General features: G+C 44.0%; 1 protein-coding gene across 1 annotated transcript in view; it reads left to right on the top strand.

Annotated features, from left to right (window-relative positions):
- The first annotated feature begins 216 nt into the window (after positions 1-216).
- The window catches only part of LOC130111979 (protein unc-13 homolog C), a 160,751-nt gene continuing 134,722 nt past the window's right edge, over positions 217-26,245 (top strand). Inside the window, exons 1-6 of the mRNA XM_056279289.1 lie at positions 217-4,312; positions 12,401-12,423; positions 13,163-13,209; positions 15,390-15,468; positions 18,032-18,037; positions 18,879-18,950. Coding sequence (XP_056135264.1) covers positions 220-4,312; positions 12,401-12,423; positions 13,163-13,209; positions 15,390-15,468; positions 18,032-18,037; positions 18,879-18,950 — 4,320 coding nt within the window. The 5' untranslated portion in view covers positions 217-219. The remainder of the gene's footprint in view (positions 4,313-12,400; positions 12,424-13,162; positions 13,210-15,389; positions 15,469-18,031; positions 18,038-18,878; positions 18,951-26,245) is intronic.

Here is a 26,245-nt window from a genome sequence, read left to right as displayed (position 1 = left end):
TGTTCTTTTTCAGAGCGATGCACCTTGTCTTGAAGAGCTCCACTGGTTATACAAGTTTTTGTTCTTCTTCACTCAAACTGTGGTGCTGGTTAATTTGAGCTGGTCATCTGCTGTCAAGTAAAGGTCAATTTTGACTGGTTCACCAACCCCGTTGTCAGCCATCATCTCCTGCATGAAATAAAAATAAAAAATATAAAAAACTCTACAGGACTGCCCTCCATGGTTTCTGCCCTGATCAAGACCATATCATCCTACATTGAAAAGATTTGCAAAGGAATGTTTACAAAGAAACTGGTGAACCCCATAAAGAAGAAAGAGAGAAGTGAAAATAAAGAGCCCAAATTGACCTCTGATTTGCAATTGCACAATCCAACTTTATCCACCACACTGAAGACCACAGTTAAAAAGATTTCCAAATGCTCTTCGGCACGTAACATATCACACGACGAAGACGAAGGAAAGAACGACTGCTCATCCCTCTCACCCACTTTCAGTTATCGTGTAGCCATAGCAAATGGACTTCCAAAAAATGCCCTTTTTTTGAATAATAATGAAAGTATCTTTCCAGAGGTCCTCTCAATTGATAGCAGCTACTCTGACTCCCTGAGCGAGACCAAACCCATCCGCAGACTGGATGAACATAAATCTCACACTATGCCTGTAAGAAGGAACAGGAAGAGCCTTATCAGTCTGGCTCCTTCCGATGGTAGTTCAGAGGGCGAGCGGGTGGAACGCTCCAGTCTGCACACACTCCGGCTGGGTGCCCTGCGTAAGCTAAGAAAATGGAAGAAGAGTCAGGAATGCGTTTCATCAGACTCTGAAGTGAGCAACTGGAGGAAGACCCTGGGCATTCGGAGCAAATCCCTGGACCGCGCTGGCCGGCAGCAGAAGAGCTCCACCCTGGAGCCTGGCTCCTCGTCCACAGGGTGCATCAGTCAGACCCAGGATGTCATGGAGATGATCTTTAAGGAACTGCAGGGGATCAGCCAGATAGAGACAGAGCTGTCTGAGCTGCGCGGCCATGTAAATGCCCTAAAGAGCTCTATTGATGAAATCTCCAGCAGTGTCGAAGTAGTTCAGAGTGAGATTGAACAGCTTCGCTCAGGGTTTGTCCAGTCCAGAAGGGAAACACGTGATATACATGACTACATAAAACAGATTAGCCACCAGGCCAATAACTCAACCCTAAGGTTTGTCAATGTTCCTGAAGAGAGGTCAGAGAAAACTGAGAGTCTAATATATAAAATTCTGAAAGATAAGATGGGATTCATTGATGCACATAAGACAATAAAAATTGAACTAGCTCATAGGCTAGGGCAACAAAGAGAATGTTCCAATGCAAAACCTCGTCCTATAATTGTTATTTTTGCAACACCTCAAGAAAGGGATTTAGTCTTAAAAAAATGCTATAAACTTAAAGGAACAGGTATAACTGTGTCCACTGATAGCTTGACTCATGATGGGAAGGACAGAAAAGACAAAGCAATGTCTTCTTCACAAACCTATGAAAGCATGGACATAAAAGTTTCAGGAAAGGATAAAGTAGTAGAGAGTGACGACTGGGACTCTATGGACAGTGACAAAGAGCTAGATGAATTGAGTAGAAATAAATATGCAATGGTGATTTCAAAGCCTGTTCACAAGAGCAAATCAGAGAAAAGACGGTCCCATGACCATGCCCGATCAGGAGATGAAGCAGGGTACTCAGGCTCAGTTCACTATGCTGATGACACTTACGATGATCCAGACAAACACACTAAGGCATACTACTCGGATTTGACCCCTGGATGGCTTTCCCAGAGTGACTACTCAACCCCTAAACTCAGCCGCTCTGAGTCTGACTGCTCAAAACTCTGTCAGTCATATTCTGAAGACTTCTCCGAGAGTCAGTACTTTACAAGGGCTAATGGCTGCTCCCTGCTGTCTTCCTCAGATCAGGAACTGTGGCAGAGGAAACAAGAGGACATGGCCTCTTCCTGGTATGCTAGTCCTAGCCACCCACTCAGCCAAGAAAACCAACCCTTTGTGGAACACAATGAAGTTGAAACCACGGAAACCATTGACAGTGGTGTGAGCAATGGACTGGTCTGCATGTCTGGGGACAGAAGCCACTACAGTGGCTCCCAACTTTCTCTGCAGGGTGACCTCTCACCCTGGAAAGACTGGCATCATCTGGAGCAAGGCGCTGACTCTGGCCTGGAGGCCTCCATTGAGGTCAGTAGCCCCTTTGATCCATCAACCATCCCTGGCTTCCCAGAGAACATCACAAAATGCCAGGAGGTTGATTTACAATTTGAAGGTGATGAAGATTTCATGATGCTTGACAGAGACTCTGCCTTGCCACCTATCACTACCCACATAATTGCCCCTATCACAGAAAGAGAGTCTGCTGTTAAGACATCTGTTCGACAATCTAAAGAGGGTGTCAGGGGGAGCACTAAAGAAAACATTAAAGTGACCTCTAAAGATGCTCCAAAGGTTGTCTCTAAACATAAAACAGCAACTAAAGTGGCTCCTAAAGAGGAAAACTCGGATGTAATCCAAAGGGAAAGCCCTAAAGTATCTACTAAAGACTCAAATAAGGTGGTCTCTAAAGTAACTCCTAAAGATACACCTAAGGACCTACCGAAAGCTGCAGCTAAACAATCTCCTCAAGTTACCCCTAAAGAAAGTCCAAAAGTTACATCTAAAGTCAATATTAAGGGGACTGCTAAAATCACTTCTAAAGAGGCCACTAAAGCTACTGCTAAGATTGTCCCAAAAGAAAGTCCAGTAGTAACTCCTAAAGAAAGCCCTAAAGAATCCCCAAAAGAGAGCCCCAAAATAACACCAATAGAGAGCCCTGTAGTAACCCCCAAAGAGTCTCCTAAAGAATCCCCTAAAGTTCTGGCTAAAGATCCCCCACAAGTTGCTCCTAAAGAGGTCCCAAAAGTTGTTGCTAAAGAGGTTACCAAAGACACTGCAAAAGTGGCCTCTCAAGAGGTTCTGAAGGAGGTTTCAAAAGTAGCCTCTAAGGAGGCCTCTAGAGCAGATCCTAAGGAGACCTCTAAAGTCACTCCTAAGGTTGCTCCTAAAGAGACTCCAAAAGTGACTCCTAAGGAGACTCCCAAAGCGGTTCCCAAGGAGACACCAAAAGTGGCTCCTAAGGAGACTATGAAGGTGGCTCCTATGGAGAATCCTAAAGTGGCTGCTAAAGAGGCACCCAAAGCAGCCCCAAAAGAAGTTCCCATAGGTACCCCTAAAGAAGCCCTTAAAGCAGCTTCCAAGGACAAATTTCCTGAATTGGATGTCAACCATAGCTTTCACCAGAGCCAGAATAAGTCGGCCACCATGTACCGCAGTCAGAGTGAGATTCGGACAGAGAAGGTCGAGGAGGTGCCTAAGTCCTGGAGCAGCAGGCTCAGCATAGATCTCAGTGAGAAGTCCTTTGGTTTTGGCTTTGGCTCTACATTGCAAAGGGCCAAGTCAGCCCTGGAGGTTGTGTGGAAGTCTGGCTCTCAGAGTACCCCTGCTCCTCCTGAGGAGCCTGCCAACTCCTCCTCCTCCTTCATGGGCCGCTTTCGCACCTTGTCCACCTCCACTGCCAATGACTCCAGCACCACTATTGACTCAGACGTCTATAATGAGCCCTTTTACTACAAGAACGAGGAAGAAAAAACAGTTGCCGTAGCTGAAGCTGGTGAACAGCCAGTGGATAATGAGACCCACTATGTTGAGGTGATGGAGCAGGTACTAGCTAACTTGGAAAACAGAACTAATGCGAATGAGAGAGACGAGCCTGCACAGGAATATGAGACTTCTCAGGGCTATGATCTGTATGATGACATTGAGGTATCACAGGGCAATGATGCCTCCCATGATTTTGAAGCTGCACAAGATTTTGAGGCTTCAGTGGATTATGAGGCCACAAAAGAGGCTTGTGTTTTGGAGTATGACTGCGGTTTGGATGAGCAGTATGATGAAGAGTACAGTGAGGACTATGAAACCCAACTGACAGAAGACACTGCTGAATACGATGCCATGGTGGAGTATGTTGATGTAGAAGAGCCGGATGAGACAGAGGACAATGATGTGACCGAAGAAATGGATGAAGGTGATGAAGAGTTAGAGGAAGTAGAGGAGATAGCTGAGGAAGCCACTGAAATGTGTGAAGAAGTTGGACAACAACAGGAGGACGAAAACAAAAATGTTCCAGAGGAGAAACCTGTAGAGACTCCACCCAAGAAGCGTATTCGACCAACATTCAAAGAGGCAGCACTGAGGGCTTACAGGAAACAGATGGCTGAACTGGAGCAGCAGATCTTGGCAGGGGGTAGGAGTCTTCATGCTAAATTTCTGTTTTTTATAGTAACATTTTGTTAATGTTGTGATTAATACTATTAAGTAAGGCAAGTTAAAAGTGCATACAAGGTAAGAACAAGGGAAAAATGACAGATTAAAGTAAAAGGTTATAAATTCATTGAAATCAATAAGATGGTAAGGTAAGTAAGGTAAAAAACAAGGTTGAAAAGGTAATTTCTTAGCAAGTACATAGACTTTCAATTGATTTAGATACTCAACAATCCAAAGGAAGACCATTTCAAAGTTTGGGCCCGTAGGAATCCACAAGTCTTTGTTCCTATTTTGGAAATAGGTAAGAGAAGGGAGTCTGCAGATTTCAGGGCTGTGGAAACATACTTTGGTAGGCTGCCAGTGATAAAAAACAAGTCCATTGACGATTTGAAAATCAATAAAATAATCTTAAAATCTATTCTTTGGTAACCAGTGCAAAGATCTTAAGACAAAAGCAGTGTTAGCTCTTTTTGGTCCCAGTTCTCTTGAAGCAGCATCCTGAATACAGTATAGTACCCACCGTCTTTTTGAGAGGGCTCAAGACAAGAACATTTTTGTGTTGGTTGCACACAAATGGACTGAATTTTGCTATATTTTTTGGGTGGTTAAAAACCACTTGATAGATTAATTTTGGTTATATTTTGTATATGTGGCTCAAAGTTTAAAATACAACAATAATAATACATCAGACTTATGTAGCACTTTTCTAAATACTCAAAGATGCTTTACATCCGGGACAAAAATAGACAAGCAAAACAAAATGAAACAATGATAGATTACAGCAACCAACATTGTTGTCTGATAGTTAAAATGCAATCATCTGTGAAATAGCTATTTTTTTCACCTTTTTCAGTGTGGTTGGAGAAGTCTGAGACCTAGGATCATATTGCCACAATGCTCTGATTTGCAGAACTGTATTTACAAAGTCGTATTGCTGTTTTTCTCTGCAGTAGTCTCAAATGAATCATAATATAGTACATGTCAGAGCTCATGGGTGATGCTCACTTAGAGAATGATGCGGTTTAGGTCAAATGGGAGCACACAAGTGGTTTGTGTTGATTCATTGTAGCAGAATTCAAAGTCTTTCAAGTGGAGTGAAAAAAAAGTTTATATGAGCAGTGCTGTGGCCCAGGGAATTCCGCTATTGCTTAAAATTAAAAGGCTCTTGACCTACATGTGAAGCAGCTACTGTCAGCCTCTGCATTCAAAGTAAGGCAGGTGTGGTAGCCCAAGGAAGACAGGCTTCACATCAAAACTCTGCAGCATGTAGCTCTGACTGTTTTGTTGCTTCATGTGCTACACTTGCTGAAGAGAGTAAATGTTATTAGAAGTATTTACTGAGATTGTCATATTTAGAGAGCTATTCTTTCCCTCTGAAACGTAGCAGTGCATTTCTGACACATTATAAATGAAGCGATTAAGTAAAAGTTGTTATGAAACAAGTTTAGACAAGATACAACTGCACAATTTCAACTGTGCATCAGTTACTAAATTATTATGACTGTATATTTTCTATAGATAAAATGGCTTTTTTTCTGGTCTAGACCCATAGTGTAGACCCATATTCATTAAACCCCTTTAAGTATTTTTTTATGATCCTAGTCAGGTCATCTGGCCAACTTCCTTGATGAGCAATGCTTTTAAAACTTGAAACTAAGGCAGCAATTGCACAAATTAAGAATAGAGGGAGAGCACAGCTGTCACCTGCATTTTTCTCCTTGATTAACAACATAAAATTCAGTCTCATCTCAGCACAAATCCAGCATTTCGCTTGCACTCTGGATGGGTTGGTCAGGACTGCGCTGGATGGACAGTGGAGGGAAATGCTGATTTGAACTCGGCAGGGCTGACTTTCCAAACTGCTCTCAGATCTCCTCCTGTTGTAAGATACCTGTACTGGTGTACTGGTCTTATTTTAGCAAATTTATACTGTAGCTGTCAGTGTAGATAAGGCCTAGTAGCGAGATGAGTGCTCCCTGCTTTCACCATGTAGGTGGACTTTGGAGGACTGATAGAATGGAATTCCCCTTCTCTCTCTCTCTCTCTCTCTCTCTCTCTCTCTCTCTCTCTCTCTCTCTCTCTCTCTCTCTCTCTCTCTCTCTCTCTCTCTCTCTCTCTCTCTCTCTCTCTCTCTCTCTCTCTCTCTCTCTCTCTCTCTCTCTCTCTCTCTCTCTCTCTCTCTCTCTCTCTCCCTCTGTGTGTATTCTCAAGTTCTAAAGTGTGCTTGCTGAGCTATTTGGGAGCTGTGAAGGGAGTCTTAGCAACGCTGCCTCTCTTGCCAGGCCTGTCTTCACTCTGCTACAGCAGCGTCTGCATTCAGAAGCTAATTCACACTCCCAAGGGCATTCTGTAACCAGGTCAGCCTTGCTTAGAATATCCATAGAGGTCCGATGCTAGTGAAGTTTGCTGTTTGTTCTTAGGGGAGCCAAAGAGGCAAACCCTCTTTATGCTTAGTGCGCTATATCTAGAGAAAGTGTGGTTGTGAAAAATGCAGATAAGGAGTGTGGGTAATGCGCGTTGTTGTTTAAGCTGATAGAAAATGACTCTTGGAGCATTTACCAGCATACTGCCTGTGGAAGTAAGGAAAGCCTCCACTACCCAATTTTCCACTTGTGGTTCGCAGGAGCCATGGATTTTGGTATACTGTGGTGCCAGAAAGTACCCAATGGCTTCGCAATTTATGTTTCTGTTTTACTGTATGTTTTAATGTCGGGGCTGCTAAAGGGATTCTATGGATTTGTTTTGCCTTGGGAAGGTGACAGGTCTTTGTCAATATGCCTTCCTCTTATCCCCTGGCAGCCACAAAACAGGAGACATCACTTATGCATTTTGTGCTTCTTGGCAAACCTTGTACATAATGTAGCAAGCTTAACTGCTTTCTGTCAGAGGACCTCTGATACCGCATGTCCTGTAAAAGGGAAAAGCCGCCACAAAACATATTTGCATATGGTAGTTTCTATGATCCTAGTAAAAAGCACAGTTAATATGCCCATCATATGTGTCTTTGTTGTCCCAGTTATTCATAGCACTAAACCTTAATGGACTGTAAGGTAACCTTAACCGATTATATGTGAACCACTTGTGAAGATATTATCCATTTATTCTCTCTCCAGTGAATGTTTAGTCTACCCCTGCCTTTTGCAAATAGCAGTGAATTATGGCAAGTGACAGCTCACCAGTATGATTGTTGACACAATACAATGCAGCACCTTTCTCCAGCTACATTGATGTCTCCAAAATATTGTTAGAAATATTTAGTTATGTATCTACAGTGTATATTTGTATGTACCAGAGTAGAGGGATTTATAATAATCTAGATGGGAGAAAATCAGAGTTGTAAAAACCGGGTCCAGAAAGTACATGTCCAAACCGTGTATTTGCTCCAACCATGTTACCAAACCAGCTGATTTCATTCGCTAGTTTTCCCTACCTAGTTGAGGAGTGGTGTTGACTAGAATCTGCTGGTGTAGTGCATGAGTGGAGCAAATACATGGCTTGGACTTTTACTTTCTGGACCTGGTTTTTACAACTCTGGAGAAAATGAATGTGAATTAATATTTTGACATCCTCAAAAGACAAAATATTTCTGATTGTTGCAATATTTCTTAGCTATTTCTTAGGGCGGCACAGTGGCGCAGTGGTTAGCGCGGTCGCCTCACAGCAAGAAGGTCCCGCGTTCGAGCCCCGGGGTAGTCCAACCTTGGGGGTCGTCCCGGGTCTTCCTCTGTGTGGAGTTTGTATGTCCTCCCCGTGTCTGTGTGGGTTTCCTCCGGGTGCTCGGGTTTCCTCCCACAGTCCAAAGACATGTAGGTCAGGTGAATCGGCCGTACTAAATTGTCCCTACGTGTGAATGTGTGTGTGTGTGTTGGCCCTGTGATGGCCTGGCAGCCTGTCCAGGGTGTCTCCCTGCCTAAGGCCCAATGACTGCTGGGATAGGCTCCAGCATCCCTGCGACCCTGGGAGCAGGATAAGTGAGCAGATATAATAAAACAAGCTGACAGAAGTCCTTTAGCAACAGATAGTACAGCATTAACAGCTAAAACCCAGGGTCGGACTTGTTTTGTTCTTTTTGTTTTTTTCTTCGGAGGAGGAAACGCTGCTGATCGAAGGAGCACTGGAGACCATTTCATTTCTAATTAATCTGTGCTCAGATACCCCTGCAATTACCACATATCACCACAGATGTCAATAATTTTAGCTTAATGTTCTTCAGGACTCCAGTGCTAAACTAACTGTGTGACATCAGGCTGACACCGCAAAACATTTCTTCAGTGAAGGAGAACGGTGAGTCCTAAAGTTACAGACAAGAGTTGCCTATAGTGAGAGGAAGTATTGGGGTTTTTTTGGGTTTTTTTTCCCCCCTTAGATGAATGGAGAAGTTTCTAAGCTGCCTCCACCTAGGCAGCACACGCTGTAAAAAACAGTGCCACTCTGCTGAGGAAAGGAGTCCATCTGCCAGTTAGAGGGAATGTGTCACGCCGCTGATGTGAATTGCAGTCAAGTCTTGAGTGTTATCACAGTGTATTGCAGGGCTTCTCGAGGTCCGCACCTCGGTCCGCATCCGGGCCAAACCGCAAGTCAGCCCGGACCCAGCCCATACCTCGCGTTATGAATACGACACGTTGTGAAGTGTAACGTTTTCTATTTTGTGTGTCGTTGCTGCTGCGTTCATGCATTAGCGTCACACCGGAGACTTTGCTTTGGGGGGGTGGGACACTTTTATTGCACTTAAGTAACGTGACGAGTGTAGATGTCAACTCGAGTAAGGCTATCTTCACTTCACCAGGTTCACCGTCTGTGTGTGTGTGTGTGGGGGGGGGGGGCTGAGCCTCCACAGAGAGCAGAGGAGAAGAGAGAAACTAGCACGAACATAAATGAACCATAACGGGTAGCCTCCCAGTATGTTAGTTTTAATTAGGGTTGGAGCCGGGGGCGCCCGGGTAGCATAGTGGTCTATTCCGTTGCCTACCAACATAGGGGTCGGTGGTTCGAATCCCCATGTTACCTCCGGTCTGGTCAGGCGTCTCTACAGATACAATTGGCCATGTCTGTGGGTGAGAAGTTGGATGTGAGGAGTAGGGTAATTGGCCAAGTGCAATTGGGGAGTAAAAGGGGGAAAAAATTAGGGTCAGAGGCGGAGTAGGGCGGTTATTGACAGAACATTATAGAAGTAACAATTTATAACAAAAGTTACACGTGAGTTGATTAATTGTTATTTTGTTATCGCCAACCGACATTGAGATGCGGACCCTGGGTGATAAGTTTGAGGAGCCCTGGGACTCTACTGAACTATTTATATTCACAGTACAACCAGGGTGGACTGAGAGAAGTCTTTATTTTCTATTTCGGCCGTTGTGTGTGCTACTGCAGTCCCCACGTTGCATTTAGCAGACAAGCTCTGGCCGCACACCCACACGGTCTCCACTGTCACCTGGCAGTCAAGTTTCCCATGTAACATGTGTTTGTTTATTTCCAAAAGTACACATTTGCAGCTCACAAATAAGCTACAACATCACGCTACAGTTTACCTTTATTGTATAGAAAAACTAGAAGTGTTTTGGCATGATAACAAGCGATATGGACAGCTCTGTTTTCATAAGGCTACTGGCCCACGCCAAAAAAAAGAAGAAGAAGAAGAAGAAGAAAAACCCTACAACAGCAATGCAGGAATCAGAATCAGAATCAGAATTCAGCTATATGCTATTATCAACAATATTTAAACACATTTCAGTCATCGGGTCATCTTGTGACACCATGCATTTGCCTGTGTGTGTGTGTGTGTGTGTGTGTGTGTGTGTGTGTGTGTGTGTGTGTGTGTGTGTGTGTGCTGTTTTGTGTAGAGTTGATCTGATAGGCAAGCTGCGACTAGTTGGACCAGAGCTGTGAGACTGTTAACCAGGGTCACCATGTGCACCATTAGGCTTGAGAAGTTGCAGACAGTCAACATACTGTAGTGTCCTCCCCAGCACTGCAGTAAGAATGACAAAAGAATGATATTATCCAGTGGTGGTTGTGGGTGAAATGTAACGTTAACTATGGTTCAGTAGTAATTAATAATCAATATATAAACAAAAAACATCTTGGAGAGCAAAGCTCCCAAAAAAGAAAGTGATGTTTGTGCAACATCTCTCCACTTGGACTGAAACTTTTACCTTTTGATGAACATCAAACAACATTTGCAAACATCATGCATTTTGTAAGATGTGTAGGGCAGCCTGTGTGTGTGTGTGTGTGTGTGTGTGTGTGTGTGTGTGTGTGTGTGTGTGTGTGTTTGTGTGTGCTGATGCTTTTGAAATATAGTTTATATATTGAAATAGGTCACTGCACAGAGTAGTATTTCTTTTGTAAATGCTCTGATAAAATGTAAATAAAAAGTCTGTTTCTGGTACGAAAACAGGCAGCTATAACAAAAATAGGGAATCTTGCAGCAGCTTTATTGTACATTGTCTGGTTTCTTATTCTCTTTTCTGATTAACTGGTTACGAAAACATATTGTCAAGACAAGACAAGTTTATTTGTATAGCCCAAAATCACATCCTTAGACCATCGACTTGGATGAGGAAAAACTCCAGAAATGGTAAAGGAAAAATACAAATTCTCGCATGTACTTTGCATTTAGTAGGTGCAGCTGTATTTTGCTTGGGGTGTTAGTGGTCGGCTTATTGGGTTGCTGTGTGATGGCTGCATAAAAGGTGAGCTTCAGCCAAAAAAAGGAGAAAAATTTGGAAGCTGGCTAGTCAAGGCTTTAAATGTCAGGACCAAACTTTGGTCTCATGTGCAACTATAGTATGTGTCGAGGTGCGGGTCAGTACTGGGCCATCCTATCAGTCAGTGGTGTGTAGGCTTTGCTGCTTCGGTGAGCTCTGGTCGATGTGCTGTGTGACCATGCATGTGGCCAGCGGAGTGGAGGATTTACTGCTGCTGCTGCTATCTCAACACACTGCTCACAACAGCACAACCAAGTTTCCTCTACCACATCGATTACATTTTATTCCACAGATTTAACACCTCTCTGCAGTGATTTTATATCGGGGGTCTGGCCTATCTCTGGGGCTTGGCTTTACCTAGTGTAGCTGCAAGCTAGCTGGTTATGGGGATGGCTCTATTTGGTGCAGCTGTGCTGTAAGCGGCTTAGCTGTGCACAGTCCATGCTACCCACATACATTTTACTCCGTTTAAAGTGTGGTTTTGCAGGCTGCACTGCGGGGTAGGCAAAGTCTGAGTTTCCCTTCATGCAGAGGAAACGTGTGCGCCGTATGGTCAGATAAATTGGTTCCCCAAATAGCACGCATTATCTTCCAATGCATGAATATTCAAACGTTGTTGTCATGGCTGTTTTAAAACGTTTAAATGACATTTTCTTTTATGTAGGGGACTCAAAAAAAGGATTTTTTTTTCCTGCAAGCCACATTTTTTTGTCCTAAGTAATGCCAGCTACATAGTTACAATATTTGTCAGCAACAAATAATGCATCATTTCTTCTTGGACAGAGTAGCCAATTGATCTATTCCTCTGGAACAGCTGTTTACTGTGTAGTACACTGGATTGTCATTATGCTGGTATTTATTCCCTATGGATCAATAGCAGGGTAGTTACACCTGTGAAGGCATACGCACATAAAAAGCTCGCCTTCTTGTGATTGATCTGTAAAATGGCCATATGATGCCAAGCCTTTACCTCGTGTGCCATGTCCTCATGCATGGGGCTGTTTATTCATTTAATATGATTGATCAGAGGTACCATTATTATTTGTGATGCACTGATCTCAACCATTCTGCCTGCCATATAAATTAAGCTCATGTCCCAACCTTTGCTGAGGCTGATCTCTTTGTGGGACATTGATTTTACTGTGTTGTCTATTAAGCCTCTATTCATAGCCCTCACCCCCAAAGACTTATGTTGACTGTTTAGATTTCTGCAAAATTAAAAAAAAAATTGTTTGACTTGATGGACTAACTGGCGAATGGGGTACAAATTAGTGTTGGCCTGCCTTTCTGTCATCCTCGACCTGTCTACTAGCAGCTCCTTTCTAACCCTGGTCACTTCTCTCCTCCCTTTCTCTTTTCAGATAGCAGTGCTTTGGATACTCAGGTTTTCAGTCATTGTTTAACTTAGATCATCCAGACCCTCGTCATTTCACTTCATCAGCGATTGCATCTGGGTGCATGAGTGCATGTGTATGTGTGTCTGTGTGTGTGTGTGTGTGTGTATGTGTGTGCACCTGTCTGTGAATATCATATGATGCATGTGTGTATGACAACTCTATTCAAGCATTAGCGAATGCTGCATGCATCTGCCGGCCATCTTGTGGTCATTTTGTGCCGTCTTGTTCCATCTACCCCCTTTTCCAGAGAATGTTTTGTGCTTCAAACCGGACAATTTGGTTACTGAGGAGGGAACATGTTATGAAAGAGGCAAATCTGGCCTGAAGCACCTTCTGCAGCAATAATCTCAATCCCAAACCCATAACGGACAATTTGGTTGCTGAGGAGGGAGCATGTTATGAAAGAGGCAAATCTGGCCTGAAGCGCCTTCCGCAGCAATAATCTCAATCCCAAACCCGCAAATTAGAATGACGTGGAATAATTTGGGCTCTTGCCTGTGGTCCTCCCCCTCTTTCTCTGTGAGCCATGCCCCTGCTCTGCCCCCACTTAGCTCACATGTCCTGAGCTGACCTCCGTATTGACTTCATCTCACCAAGTTTAGCCTCATTTCCCTCCTCTTTTCCTTCGTGCTCTTCCATCCCATTAGTTGTAGATGCTTAACGTGGTCACTTGCAGTGGTTGATTTGGACTGTATATGACACGGTGCTTATCTGTTCTCTCTGCAGACTCGCAATGTCCTGGATCCCAAAGTACTCGGTCTGCAGCCTGGGGGGTGAGTGGTGCCATGCTTCAGGATGGTATTAACTCTCTTCCACAAATGTGTTTAACTGTGTTGTTTTTGTACCATGGCGTTGGAAGTGTGTGCAGCAGAAACATTACAGGCATGGTTTTTCCCGAGCATTCTGCCACAACAAAGGACGCTGTTCTGCCACGAGGTGCTTATTCATGTCAAAGCTGCTGTGGGGAGTTTAGGATTTTTGTTGCCATTGCGCGACACAGTGGACAAAAGCGGCATAGTGTTTCATGGAAGGATGACTTCATTTCGCAAAGATCTACATTCACCTTCTGGTAGCTCGTGCATTTGTTTTGAAGAAAAGATTCAGAGGTATGGCGGTGTTTTGGAAAAACAGGTGTTTGCAGGATATACCCCAAAATTTGACTATGTGTACCATCTGCATGCTGTAAATTGTTTTGTCAGATTTCTCGAGCAATCCCATCCAGAGACAAGCATTCAGAATCATTGACGATCTCATTTGATCATGTCTGTCATACGAGGCATCAAAATTAAAATGATACTGATGAATAATCATGTAACAGTCCTCATAGCATCTTTAGCTTAGTTTGTAGTAATACTCATCTGAATGTCTTCTCTTTCTGAATGAACATACCTGTATATGCAAATAAAATAATCATATTATGTAGGCATCCACTTCGCAGTGGTGAGATGGAGTCAGCTGTTGTCATATGATTCATGATGACGTAACATGAATCTCCATCATGCAATATTATTCAGTGCACACCCCATGGCTCCTGCCATATTCCCATGGCAGCAGCCATTTGTACCAAGTTGTTCCTATGTTGGTCGGCAAGGAGACGCACAGACTCCAGGAGAAGGCTGGTGCGCACATAGCTAGAAAAATCCCAGTAATTTTTCGATTCTTATCTCCAGGGTTGTGCTGCCGAGGTGAAGGTAGAGGCGGGGAAGCTTTATCAGGGCTTGATCGGGGCTTAAGCTGACATCGAGGCTCTGGGGCCCTGATGTCATATTGAGGTCATTAGAGAGGCTGTGAGTGACAGTTGAGGGGATGCCACTGAAAGCCTCATGGGAAAAGAGAGAGTAGTGGGCAAGTGATGCTGTGTGCCTGGGGGTAGGCAGAGGATCACGAAAGGCTGGTGGCACTGAGGGGACTGGTGACTTTACCTGTGCCTAGGCCAGGCAAACAGAGAGACAGTAATCCTGATATAGTATCTTGGTTGTTCATGCTAGAATAAATTTTTTTGCAGCTTTCAGAATCAGGATCAGAATCAGGTTTATTGGCCATGTACATTTGCACACACATGGAATTTGACTCCAGTTTCATGGCTCTCACAGTGTACTTAACATAGAATAACAACACAATGGGGCATCCGGGTAGCATAGCAGTCGATTCCGTTGCCTACCAACACAGGGCTCGCTGGTTCGAATCCCCATGTTACCTCCGGCTTGGTCCGGCGTCCGCACAGACACAATTTGCCGTGTCTGCGGGTGGGAAGCCGGATGTGGGTATGTGTCCTGATCGCTGCACTAACGCCTCCTCTGGTCGGTCGGGGAGTCTGTTTGGGGGGGATGGGGAACTGGGGGGAATGACGTGATCCTCCCACACGCTATGTCCCCCTGGTGAAACTCCTCACTGTCAGGTGAAAAGAAGCGGCTGGTGACGCCACATGTATTGGAGGAGGCATGTGGTAGTTTGCAGCCCTCCCCAGCTTGGCAAAGGGGGTGGAGCAGCGATCAGGATGGCTCGGAAGAGTGGGGTAATTGGCCAAGTACAATTGGGGAGAAAAAGGGGGAACCCCCCCCCCCCAAAAAGGAAAAAAAAGAATAACAACACAACAATCTTCAGATACATACACAATTTCTTGCTGTGATGGGGCACCCTTGCTTGGGTGAGTGATCGTCATATGCTTACTATATAAGCAATGCTGGACTCTACCTTTTGAAAGGTAGAGACAGGGAGAGAGAGAGAGGGGACCATAGTGGAAAATGAGAGTGAGACAAATAAAACAAGCCCAAGTGTAGGTGGTTGAGACCGGGTGACATTGGTAGGATGGGGTAAGACACGTTAGGTAGGAGGCATGATGCATGATGTGCGTGGCTGCATAAATCAGGGCCCTCCTTCTGTGGTAGTAATGTCTCCCCCAGCGTGGCATTATTATGATATTAATACACCCTAAATCTGTCTGCTTCCCCAGGGCTGGCAGCATTCTTTATGGTATTGACAGCATGCCAGATTTACGCCGCAAGAGGACAGTGCCTCTTGTCCGAGACCTGGTGAGTTATCCACCTCAACAAGGTTATGTGTGATTTATGTCAAGTCTATCCGGCTAACCTCACATTACACCACACCGGTGGTGTGTTCTCTGTGAGTATATGCACCATTGTGTATCGAATGAATGTACGCCCACTCCTACTTTGATAAAAAGGATTTACTTTGTTAGCATCGCACCTTCCTGAAAAAAAAAATTAACAAATAGTTTATATTCCACATAGTAATGAACTGAAAATGATCAGAAATAACCGTTCCTCTTCTCAACAGCAGTGGTAATTACAACAATATTAAACTTGTTAATAGTTGCAAATTATTTATAATTTCGAATATGAATATGCAAATTAAGTATTAGCACTCATGATAACGATGACTGCTGTCGTCTACTTGTTCTCAAATGCAGCAGCTTTGAAATTAAAAGGATGAACAAATAGCCAATAAGAAGTTGATTGAGTAAGAGAGAAAATCATCAGCTTCAAGCACCAGCAAGGGACAAATCATCCGCTTCAAGCACCAGCGAGGGACTTTTCTTAGCGTGCTGCCATAAAGGAATGCTAAATCTAACTTTAGCCATAATTTTAGTTTGATTAATTAGCCAAGGGAGGGCGTTTAAGGAGTCCCAGCGTGCTGATGCGCTACCTTTTTTTTATCGCACATAATGTGTCGTAACATCTCAGCGAGAGGCCTGTTGCAATGCCACACACCGGTAGTCTCTCTGAATGACAACATGTCACCCGACTAGCCATATGACCCAGGTCTCTTTACCACTGTTTGCCTTGCACCTTGGCGTTTGTGTTTCATCACTGTGTTTTCTAACCGTAAAACCTGACTAATAGCTATAAGACAGCTCTTTTAAATGGAGTGTGTAAAGAAAACACCTTGTCAGATTTGTTAGACAGTCTCTTGTCACATTATACCAGACAAAATACGTTTTGTGGAAATGATGAAACAGCTTGATGTCATCCACATAAATGCTGATGAATGTCTATATCACAGTGAACAACATGAGTTGATGCTGTATTTGTCCATATCTCTCATGAAATTAATAACCTACAATGTCTTTGGTAAGTATGGGTTGTTTTTGTTTTGTTTTGATTTGATTTTTAATTTTTTTTTAATTTTTATTTTTTTGGACTCTGCGTGTATATTTGCCATTCCTACATAGACCCATATCAGCTATGGGTGATATTTTTCAGTGAGTTGTCAGATTTCGGCTTGCCGATGCTTGACCATTTTTCTTCTTCCTCGCTCGGCAGGTGTTGAAACCACTTTTAATTGAACTTGAAATGTTGACAACTCAACCCAAAAATATATCCGAGGACTTCATTGACTTCTGATTTAACTGTGTGGGGCTTTTAAATCATGTAAAAGTGACACTGAGCAAGCCTTTTACACGTGGGATGAAGTCAGTAGTCAGCGATCTAATTGGTCCCTTCTCATGCCTCTCCTTTGTCAATGTCCCCCATTTGCTGTGTGATTGCTTCAGGGCAGCGACAGCGTTGTGATTGGTTGGGACGGGGAGGGTTTCCCCCTACTTTATGGTGGGGTGCAAAAACAAACAAGCCAAAAAAAAAAAAGAAGTTTAAAATCAATTCGACAAATCCCTTTACAGTGTACTGTACCTGAACGGATAACATCTGTACACAGGGTCTTCTTGTATTGCCCGCAGCAACCTCAGCAGTGCCAGTGCATGTTGATAAACTTACATCAACACTCACAGTTCATGTAGAGGTCACGTTCCCTCCTACATTTTCAATGGCTTCCATGGATCTTTACCATATCTGGGCTGTAGACACGAGGGTCGTGGTAAAGACAGATCCAGTATTGTCAGCTGTCTATGTCTGCATTCCTCTGTTGCGTTACCTTCTCTAGTATGGGATGTGTCTATCTAGTGTCTATCTATTTCCCTGTTTTTATCTCTGGTCACCCAGGCTCAATGGAGATTGACACAGTAGCAGCAAGTGTGTGTGTGTGTGTGTGTGGGGGGGGTGCGTGCACACGTGTGTGTGTGTCTGAGGAGTGGTGGTGGGTGGTTGTGTGGGTGTCTGATGCGTGAGCTTTTTGTTTTTGTGAGCGTGTTCTGTGCGCTTGTGCACCGTTTTGTTTGTGCGAGTGTGTTTGCTTTTTCTGTGTGTGTGTGTGTGTGTGTGTGTGAGTCAGTGTTGTGCAGTACAGCTGGCCTCACCCATACATGAGTGTGTACGTTTCACATATCTACGTGTTGAACTAACGTGCAGAGCAGACAGCAGAACATATTATCAAAGCTTCATCCAACAGAAAACCAAATATAAATGCTAAGCATGACTGCAATTTAGGAATTTCCAATGCATGAATGGAAAATGAATTTCATAAGGGCTGTATAATTTCTCTCGATGAGTAGCCATCTTTCTGGAGCTCTGTGCCCTAGTCCAGGAGTCCTGCATGGCGGTTGAGACACCTATGCACTTAGTATGGATAAACATTGTTCTCTGGCTGTTTGTGCTTTAAGCCCATCATCCTCCCACTCCCTGCCTAATGCAGTCTCTTTATTTCTCTCGTCTTGTAATCATGGCTCCACGGAAATCTTAGGCTCTGGTAAGCTTTTTTTCCCCTCTCCCCCTCTCTCTCTCTCTCTCTGCATGCATCTGTGTGTGTCAAAACATATTTTTGTTCAGAAGTAATACACTTACAGTGCGCAAGGGGCTTTGGGTAAAAAGGTATGGTGGGGGTGGGGTGTGGAGGAGAGCAGATGAACTATGAATCTCAATAGAGAGAGCATACAATTAGAATGTATTTTACCCCTGCTCATCTCTCTCTATGGGACTGCCAGGCACTCTCTCTCTCTCTCTCTCTCTCTCTCTCTCTCTCTCTCTCTCTCTCTCTCTCTCTCTCTCTCTCTCTCTCTCTCTCTCTCTCACTCTCTCTGTTTACTCCTCTGTGTCGCTTTCTCTGCCTCACTCTGTTTCTCTTTGCATTGTTCACTTGCTGTGTTTCTGCCCCTGTGAAAATCATTACAACCAACATAGACGAATGCCTTTCCACCCAAGCCCCCTCTATGGAAACCCCATAGGTCCAGTCACTCAGTAAACAGTAAACAAACTGATTAGCTGCTGAACCAATCAGCAGAGGCCAACCCAAGACTTGAGATACCACGGCTCACTTGATTGTTTTCCTGAAGTCGCTCTTTCCAATTCTGCTCACATATTTGCCAAGTTCACCCCTGTTTAAAGCTACACCTTTATTCATTTCATAAAAGAACGTATCACTGTTTTTTAAAAGCTCTTCCACTCTATCTGGATGAGTTGTCTTCTGCTGCAGCAGTTCTTTCTAGGAATCCATTTAGAGCCGTTGAGGCAAAATAAGGCCATATAATGTGGGTGGATTTCAATGTGTTCTCATCTATCTCGTTTCTACTTCTCTCTCCCTGCTCATTCAGACCCTCACTGCTCGAAAGGCAGGCATCTCGTTTGCTCTGGTGAACCGGTCCACCCTGAATAATGAAGACTTGGTGAGTACCTACGCCCTGGCTCAGAGCCTGCATGGAGTACATTTGTCCAGTCACTGGGAAGTCTTGATGGGTGATGGAGACCAGGGTTGGTTAGGAGCTCCAAGTGTTGAGGGGGAAAAACTTCCCTGTCTTCTGGGATTTTTAAAGGAGCCGCTGTCTCCAACATAGGCAATGAAGGGTGGTAGGATGGGTTGGGGTGGGGGGGGGGTACATTTTGTGGTGGCCTGTCCAGGTTGTCTCTCCGCCTGCTGCCCGATGACTGCTGGGATAGGCTCCAGCATCACGCGACCCGGATTCGGATAAAGCGGCTTGGGTAATGGATGGATGGATGTTGAGGTGCCAGGTAGAAAGTTGGCTGTGGGAGAACTGGTTGGCTCATTCACAGACTTTAATCGACCTCTGAACTGAAACTGATGACATCAACTTGAGTCCTTTAAAGTACACCCGGATCCACTCAAATATTCATCCATTCTACGGCAGAATGAATGGGAACCCCGGATCTCATTTGCTAATTGCTCTGTCCTGAGAATATGTTGATTATCATTAGTAGAGGTGACACACAGTGGCTATTTTATGTTTAACAACCTATTGTATTTTAGAGTATATTATGCCAACAGCACTGGGTCCAAATGGTGTGTGTCCTTCTATGAGAAACCATCTTTCCTCTCAAAACTGGTCCGGGCCATGGACAGGAAGGACTATGACATGCAGTCCGGACCTGAAAGAGTCTGTAATCTTGAATATTAGCAGATCCAAAGGAATTGAATCGAGTGCAACTGGACTTGGTATATATTGCTATATATTGTATATATTTTCACGGCTATATACCAAGTCCAGTTGCACTCAATTCAATTCCTTTGGATAACCATGACCTGGATGAATGAGAATATTCACAGACAAATATTAGATGATACTGCACATCATGGGACACTGACAGCAGCGGAGAAATTTTTTAAAAAGGCACTGCTGGCGTGAATGACAGAGACAGTGACATTGAACTTTGATAAGCTCAGCCATTAATGCTGGCAATTTTCGTTATTTTTTTTTTTATTGTAACTTCAAAGCCCACTTACTGCCTTGGACTTAATTAGAGGCCACCTTTCTGCACCTCAATTAATTCTCCCACCGGGTTGAAACATGGATGAGTGCAGAATCCCGTGCATGGGCATCAATATGACTCAACACTTTGGAGGTTTTTTAGCTCTGCTGTCCGTGGAGGCCAGTGCATTTGATGGATGCCCCGGGATCAAATTGCAAGCATCCCATAATGAAAATGGGTTGGCTTGCATTAGTCACTGCCCTAATTTTTACGACGGTTTATGTGATTGCGGCTGCAGCCGGATATTATAACCAAATGCATGAATTATGTACGCCTGTATGTATGTCTGCATTTATATATGCATTTCTTTACTCTGTGTATGGATGGATGTCTGTGTTATTGACTCTTTGTCTTTATAAATTGAACTCTTTGTCTTTATTATCTGTGTCTGGAGTATGCTTAGTTTGATGACATCTGATGCTTTCGCTGTAAAATGTTCTCTGTGGTCAGCTGATTTGTCTGTCTTGCAGTCTCTCAGTCAGATGAGTTTGGCAGAGCGCAGAAAGAGCTGAAACGGGGGAGGTTATTAAGAGGTGGTCCTATTGCTTCATTTAGACAATGACCTGCATTTAATAATGAACACCGAGCTTCAGAGAAGGCAGAGCGATAGGGGAAAGGGTGATATGTCTCAATCGATGCTGAGAAAATCTTTTGCGCTGACCTCCAAAGCTCTCTCTACATTGATTGCAATCCTTCCCCCCCAAAGGGAGCAGAGTGTTATGCGAGGCAAGGGGCTGTGGAATGATTAGCTTCTCAGAGAGACAAACAAGCAAACAGTTTCATATCTCCTCATGTGGTATACTTGTGTGGCCAAGCCTACAGGATTGATTACCTGATCCGGATGAACTCTCTGTATCCTATGCAAATTATCCAGCTGTTTAAGCAGTAGTAGTAGCCCTTTATTTTCATATAGTCATACAGTGCGTTGATGCATCTTTATGTAACATCGTAATAGTTATACTATACATATATGTATATAGTATATACTATAATAGTTATACTACACCTGGTCTTCATGTTCCATGTGCCCTGTATCATAAAATAGATGGCTTTTGATTGCTAGCTAAGGGTCCCATCACTTAGTTGAAGGGGCTTTTTGGAGTTCAGGGATGGATTCTGATTTTCCCGATGAGGGACAAACGATGTGATAGATGTCTTGCTGCACGCTCAATAATCCAGGTAAGAAGATTAAAGAAGGTTGAATCAGCTCATCTGGATACAATGTTTATTGACAGATATGTTTCATCACTCAACGAAGTGACAGCTTCAGTCTAAACTGACTGCAGGTGTCCCCACCCTTATAAACAATACAGTACAATACAGTTGCATAACAACTGAAACCAACAACCAGTTTCATATGCAAATATAACTATAATATAACATTATATAATATAATAACATAATATAAATATAACAGATATTAACTAGAGTTTCAATGGCCATGTGTACTATTCACAGAGGATTTGGGAATGTTGCAATCACAGCATTGTAAGGGCCCAGACACACCAAACTGACTAGCAGCGACGAAGGCCGACTGATGCGTCGCCTCATGTCGCCTGCTGTCTGGGCCAAAAAGTAGCACTTGGAACACACCGTGAAGAGGACAGCTGACGGCCAACTAGCATGTATGCTCTGCACTGATTCGCTAAGCTGAACAGCCAATCAGAGTGATCTCTCTCACCGACGGGCTCCACCGATTCAACATGCTGAATTGGCCGAAAAGCTGCCAACAGAGGTCCGACTAGTGCCGACGGTGCTGGACACACCGCAAAAACTAGGGTCACAGATGCTAACCGACGGCCCAACATTGGTCGACGCCTGATGTGTCAGGGCCCTAAGATGGGGATAGATGTATAACAACTGAAACCAATGACCAGTTTCATGTGAAAATATGGGTGTGACCATTAATTAGGGCTTCAAATTCAAAGGCTATGTGTACAATTCACAGAGGAATTGGGAATGTTTTCAATCACAGCATTGTAAGATGGCGACAGATATACTCTTAGGCCCCCCTCAGTTCAGGGATGGTCATTCCCTCTTCACATAGACGGCCTCTTTGACGCCACGTTCAAACCAGCGTTCCTCCCCATCAAGGATGTCCACATCCTCATCCTTGAAAGAGTGGCCACTGGCCTGTAGGTGGGTGTAGACTGCGGAGTCCTGGCGTGACGTGTTCGCTCTTCTGTGTTGTGCCATTCTTTTGGTCAGCGTCTGTTTAATTTCCCCAATGTACGACTCACTGCAATCCTCCTGGCACTTAACCACGTACATTATATTGTTCTGTTTGTGCCAGGGGACCCGATCCTTGGGCTGGACCAACTTCTGGCTCAGCTTGTTTTGGGGTTTGATAGATAGGGATGTGATAGATGGAGTGTGCTAAGAGTTGTGTTAGAAGAATTGAATCCTGCCTAAAGTTCACAATTTTGTGGATTTGGTAAGTAGGACAGGGATTTTAAGGATGGACGTCCAGTCCTCTTATTATTAGTGGGGCTACGGATGCACTGTGTTAATTGGTGGTCGAGGGGAGTGCTGAGTCGAGCTACAGATTGTGTGGCCGTAGTAAGTAGGGCGAGCAGATGTCAGTTTTTTCTACTGCATTAAGTCCAAGACAGTGCATCCCTGGGAGGACTGCAAGAGTGCTCAGTAGAAGACCATATGCTATCTAAAGAGAAGAGAAGGAAAGAGGAGAGAAGAGGAAGAGCGAGGTGACGAGCAAAGTGGAGCAGCATGGCACAGGACAGCATTGTCACTGCGATCCCGCATCCCTAATGTCTCTGATTTTACTCACCTGGCGCCCATGTTGAACAATCTGCTCCCCGGACAGATGTTTCGACTAATTTATCATCCTCCCTCTTCCCCATCCTCTCACTGTTTCATCTCTTTCCCAACTCAGTCTGTGTCAACTTAATTCAATTCGATTCAACTCAATTCAGTTCAAAGTGCTTTATTGGCATGAAAGTTTCAGAGACAATGATGCCAAAGCATCAAAGTACAATTTGTCCAAATGTTTGGACAGTACAAGATAACAGTAATATGAACATTAACACAACATTAAGATATATATATATATATATATATACACACACACACACACACACACACACACACACACACACACACACATACACACACATATACACACACACGGTATATCCTATGCATGTATTTGTGTGTGTGTGTGTGTGTGTGTGTGTGTGTGTGTGAGTCTAGGTCACTCACTGTACCTCAGGTTGTGGCATGCTGATACATATTCGGCAGCAAGATATGCCCTGTCTCCTTCTCCTAGGAGTATTTTTGATATTGAGAGGTCATTAAGCTCTTTGAAAACTGAAATTGCAGAGTTCAAATTGTTAAAGCGGCAACCCCCCCCCCTCTGTCTTTCTCGTTCATTTCGGTTCAGAATTGAATTATCATTTCATTTGTGAATTCACTGCATTATCACTCACAAATTAAAGGGGCTGTTGGTTATTTCTCCCCACTTGCGGCCCTCTATCATTCAGAAACAGCAATAACAGCAAAAAGTCAGAATAGACTCGACAACTGAATTCAAAGAGAAAGGTGCCAGATACCTGGTGACATCTGAGATTCTTGAGCACCTTCCAAAGTTTGATGCGTCCATTTGATAAGGACTGCTAGCAAAGTGTTTGCACGGTGGAGGTCGGGGGGTGGCGATCACAGGAATTTAAACCACAACAAAAACACTTACCAGCCTGTCAGGGCCTGGTATCTGGGGAGGGGGCAGTCATTGAGTCGTTTACTTTGTTTCAATTCCTACCACTGTCCTAGTGATAATCACTAGTCATATTATGCTTCAGGAAAGCCAAACTATTATTATTATTATTATTATTATTATTATTATTTCTTCTTCTTTTTCTGCTGCTCCCGTTAGGGGTCGCCACAGCGGATCATCTGTTTCCATCTCTTCCTGTCCTCTGCATCTTCCTCTGTCACACCAGCCACCTGCATGTCTTCCCTCACCACATCCATAAACCTCCTCTTTGGCCTTCCTCTTTTCCTCTTCCCTGGCAGCTCCATCTTCAGCATCCTTCTCCCAATATACCCAGCATCTCTCCTCCACACATGTCCAAGCCATCTCAATCTTGCCTCTCTTGCTTTGTCTCCAAACCATCCAACCTGAGCTGTCCCTCAAATATACTTGTTCCTAATCCTGTCCTTCTTCGTCACTCTCAATGAAAACTTTAACATCTTCAACTCTGCCACCTCCAGCTCCACCTCCTGTCTTTTCATCACTGCCACTGTCTCCAAACCATACAACATAGCTGAAATATTACAACCCTTTAAAAGTAAAGTGTAACATGAATCATTAACAACAAATCGATTGAACGGTTCCTGCTTGCATCTCACTCTCTCCGGCTCTTCTTTACTCCCCGTGTCTGACTGTTATCGTTCTTCCGCCTGTCTGCTTTTTAGAGCAGAGGGAAACATGTTAGGAATGGCTGAGGAACTGTGTGTCCCTCCAGAGAACTGGACTACATGATCTGAACACTGGAGCCTGTTAATCAGGTTTGTCAGCGACATCAGTGCGGTGACCTCGGGCACATGTTTACCTGGGAGTTAGGTACTCACAGTTATTTATAGTCAGCAGAAAGCCAGAGAAAGGATTTGGTCAGATCTGGGTCACAAATAAGTCCTCCGTGTTTATCTTTACCTACTTGGAATAGCAGATAAATAGGGATTTTCTGTCTCATGGGAAATCAGATGACAAGTTGTCAGATAAGAATACAGCATTCCCACCCAGTGTTGCAGCAGGGCAGGCTCGTGGAGAAGAGCCGCTTTATCCAAGAACGGTTCAGGTACGGTCCATGGAATCGTTGTTGGGGTTGAAAATGTGGTTAAAGGCACAAAAAGAGAGCGGAGGCAGATAGTAGGAGCACATTGAGGGAGCAGCTGAAAAACAGTATCGGTGGTGAAATTGGAGTTGGGGCTTGAAAGGAGGAGTGTCGAGATTCGATTGTTTTTTATCAAGCCATGTTTAGGAGAAGGCTGCGGCAGATCGGATCAATTCATCTGGTGCGTCCTGCAACACCAGCGTTACGTCACAGTGTAACACACAGGGCTCCAGCACATTATCAACAGACAAAGAGATAGAAAGGGAGAGAGATGCACAAAGAAAAAGTGACAGATATCAAATTCAATCCCATTTATTGTACTGGGGTACGATTCAGTTTTCACATGATAGAGACGACAGTGGACAGCGTTCAGTGAGACACAAGCAAGCAAGTAAAGAGGTCAACTGCAATCCCACATGAACCAAGTGGTCCAGTTTTGAATCCTGAAACATGGAAGTAAATTAGTATTTCTCCGCCGTGGGTTAACTAAACTCGTTCTCTGAGAGAAATCAACATTTTCTTATAGGGAGAAACCTCAAATAAGATATGATAGCTATATGTCTATCAAGAGTGAGGACACACTAGTAGGTGTTTGGTTTCAGAGCTGCTGAGTGGGCTGTGTCAAGCCAGCAGTATCAGTCATCCTATTAGCTTACAGTGGTTCATATCAAAAGTGATGATACACATGCTCACCTCGGCACTCTCGGTGGTTGTTGTATTTGGTAACCAGCTAAGCAAATTGGAAGCAGGTATAGGGAGTCACAGAAAGTTGAATCAGTTCATCTGGACGCAACGTTTATTGAGAGAAATGTTTCATCACTCATCTAAGTGACCTCTTCAGTCTCAGCTGACTGCAAGTGTCCCCACCCTTATAAACGATACAGTGGCATAACGACTGAAGCCAAAGATCGGTTTCATATGCAGATTGCCGTGACCATTAACTAGAGTTACAATGGCCATGTGTGCTATTCACAGAGGATTGGGGAATAGTTGCAATCACAACATTGTAAGATGGTGACAGATGTACTCTTGCCCCCCCCCCCAGTTCAGGGATGGTCGTTCCCTCTTCACATATAGATGACTTCTTTGACTCCCCATTCAAACCAGCATTCCTCCCTATCAAGGATGTGCACATCCTCATCCTTGAAAGAGTGGCCACTGGCCTGTAGATGGGTGTAGACTGCGGAGTCCTGGCCTGACGTGTTAGCTCTTCTGTGTTGTGCCATCCTCTTGGGCCAGATATGTACAAGTATATGGGGATTTATGACGGCACTGTGTGGTGTTCTCTCTTTGAATGCAGGGACCTGTGTGACGTTGGTTGAATGTGGTGAATTGTGTTTATGCCC

This window comes from Lampris incognitus, chromosome 4 (genome assembly GCF_029633865.1).
Source record: "Lampris incognitus isolate fLamInc1 chromosome 4, fLamInc1.hap2, whole genome shotgun sequence".
Lineage (NCBI taxonomy): Eukaryota > Metazoa > Chordata > Actinopteri > Lampriformes > Lampridae > Lampris > Lampris incognitus.
This window is presented reverse-complemented; position numbering and strand designations above follow the sequence as displayed.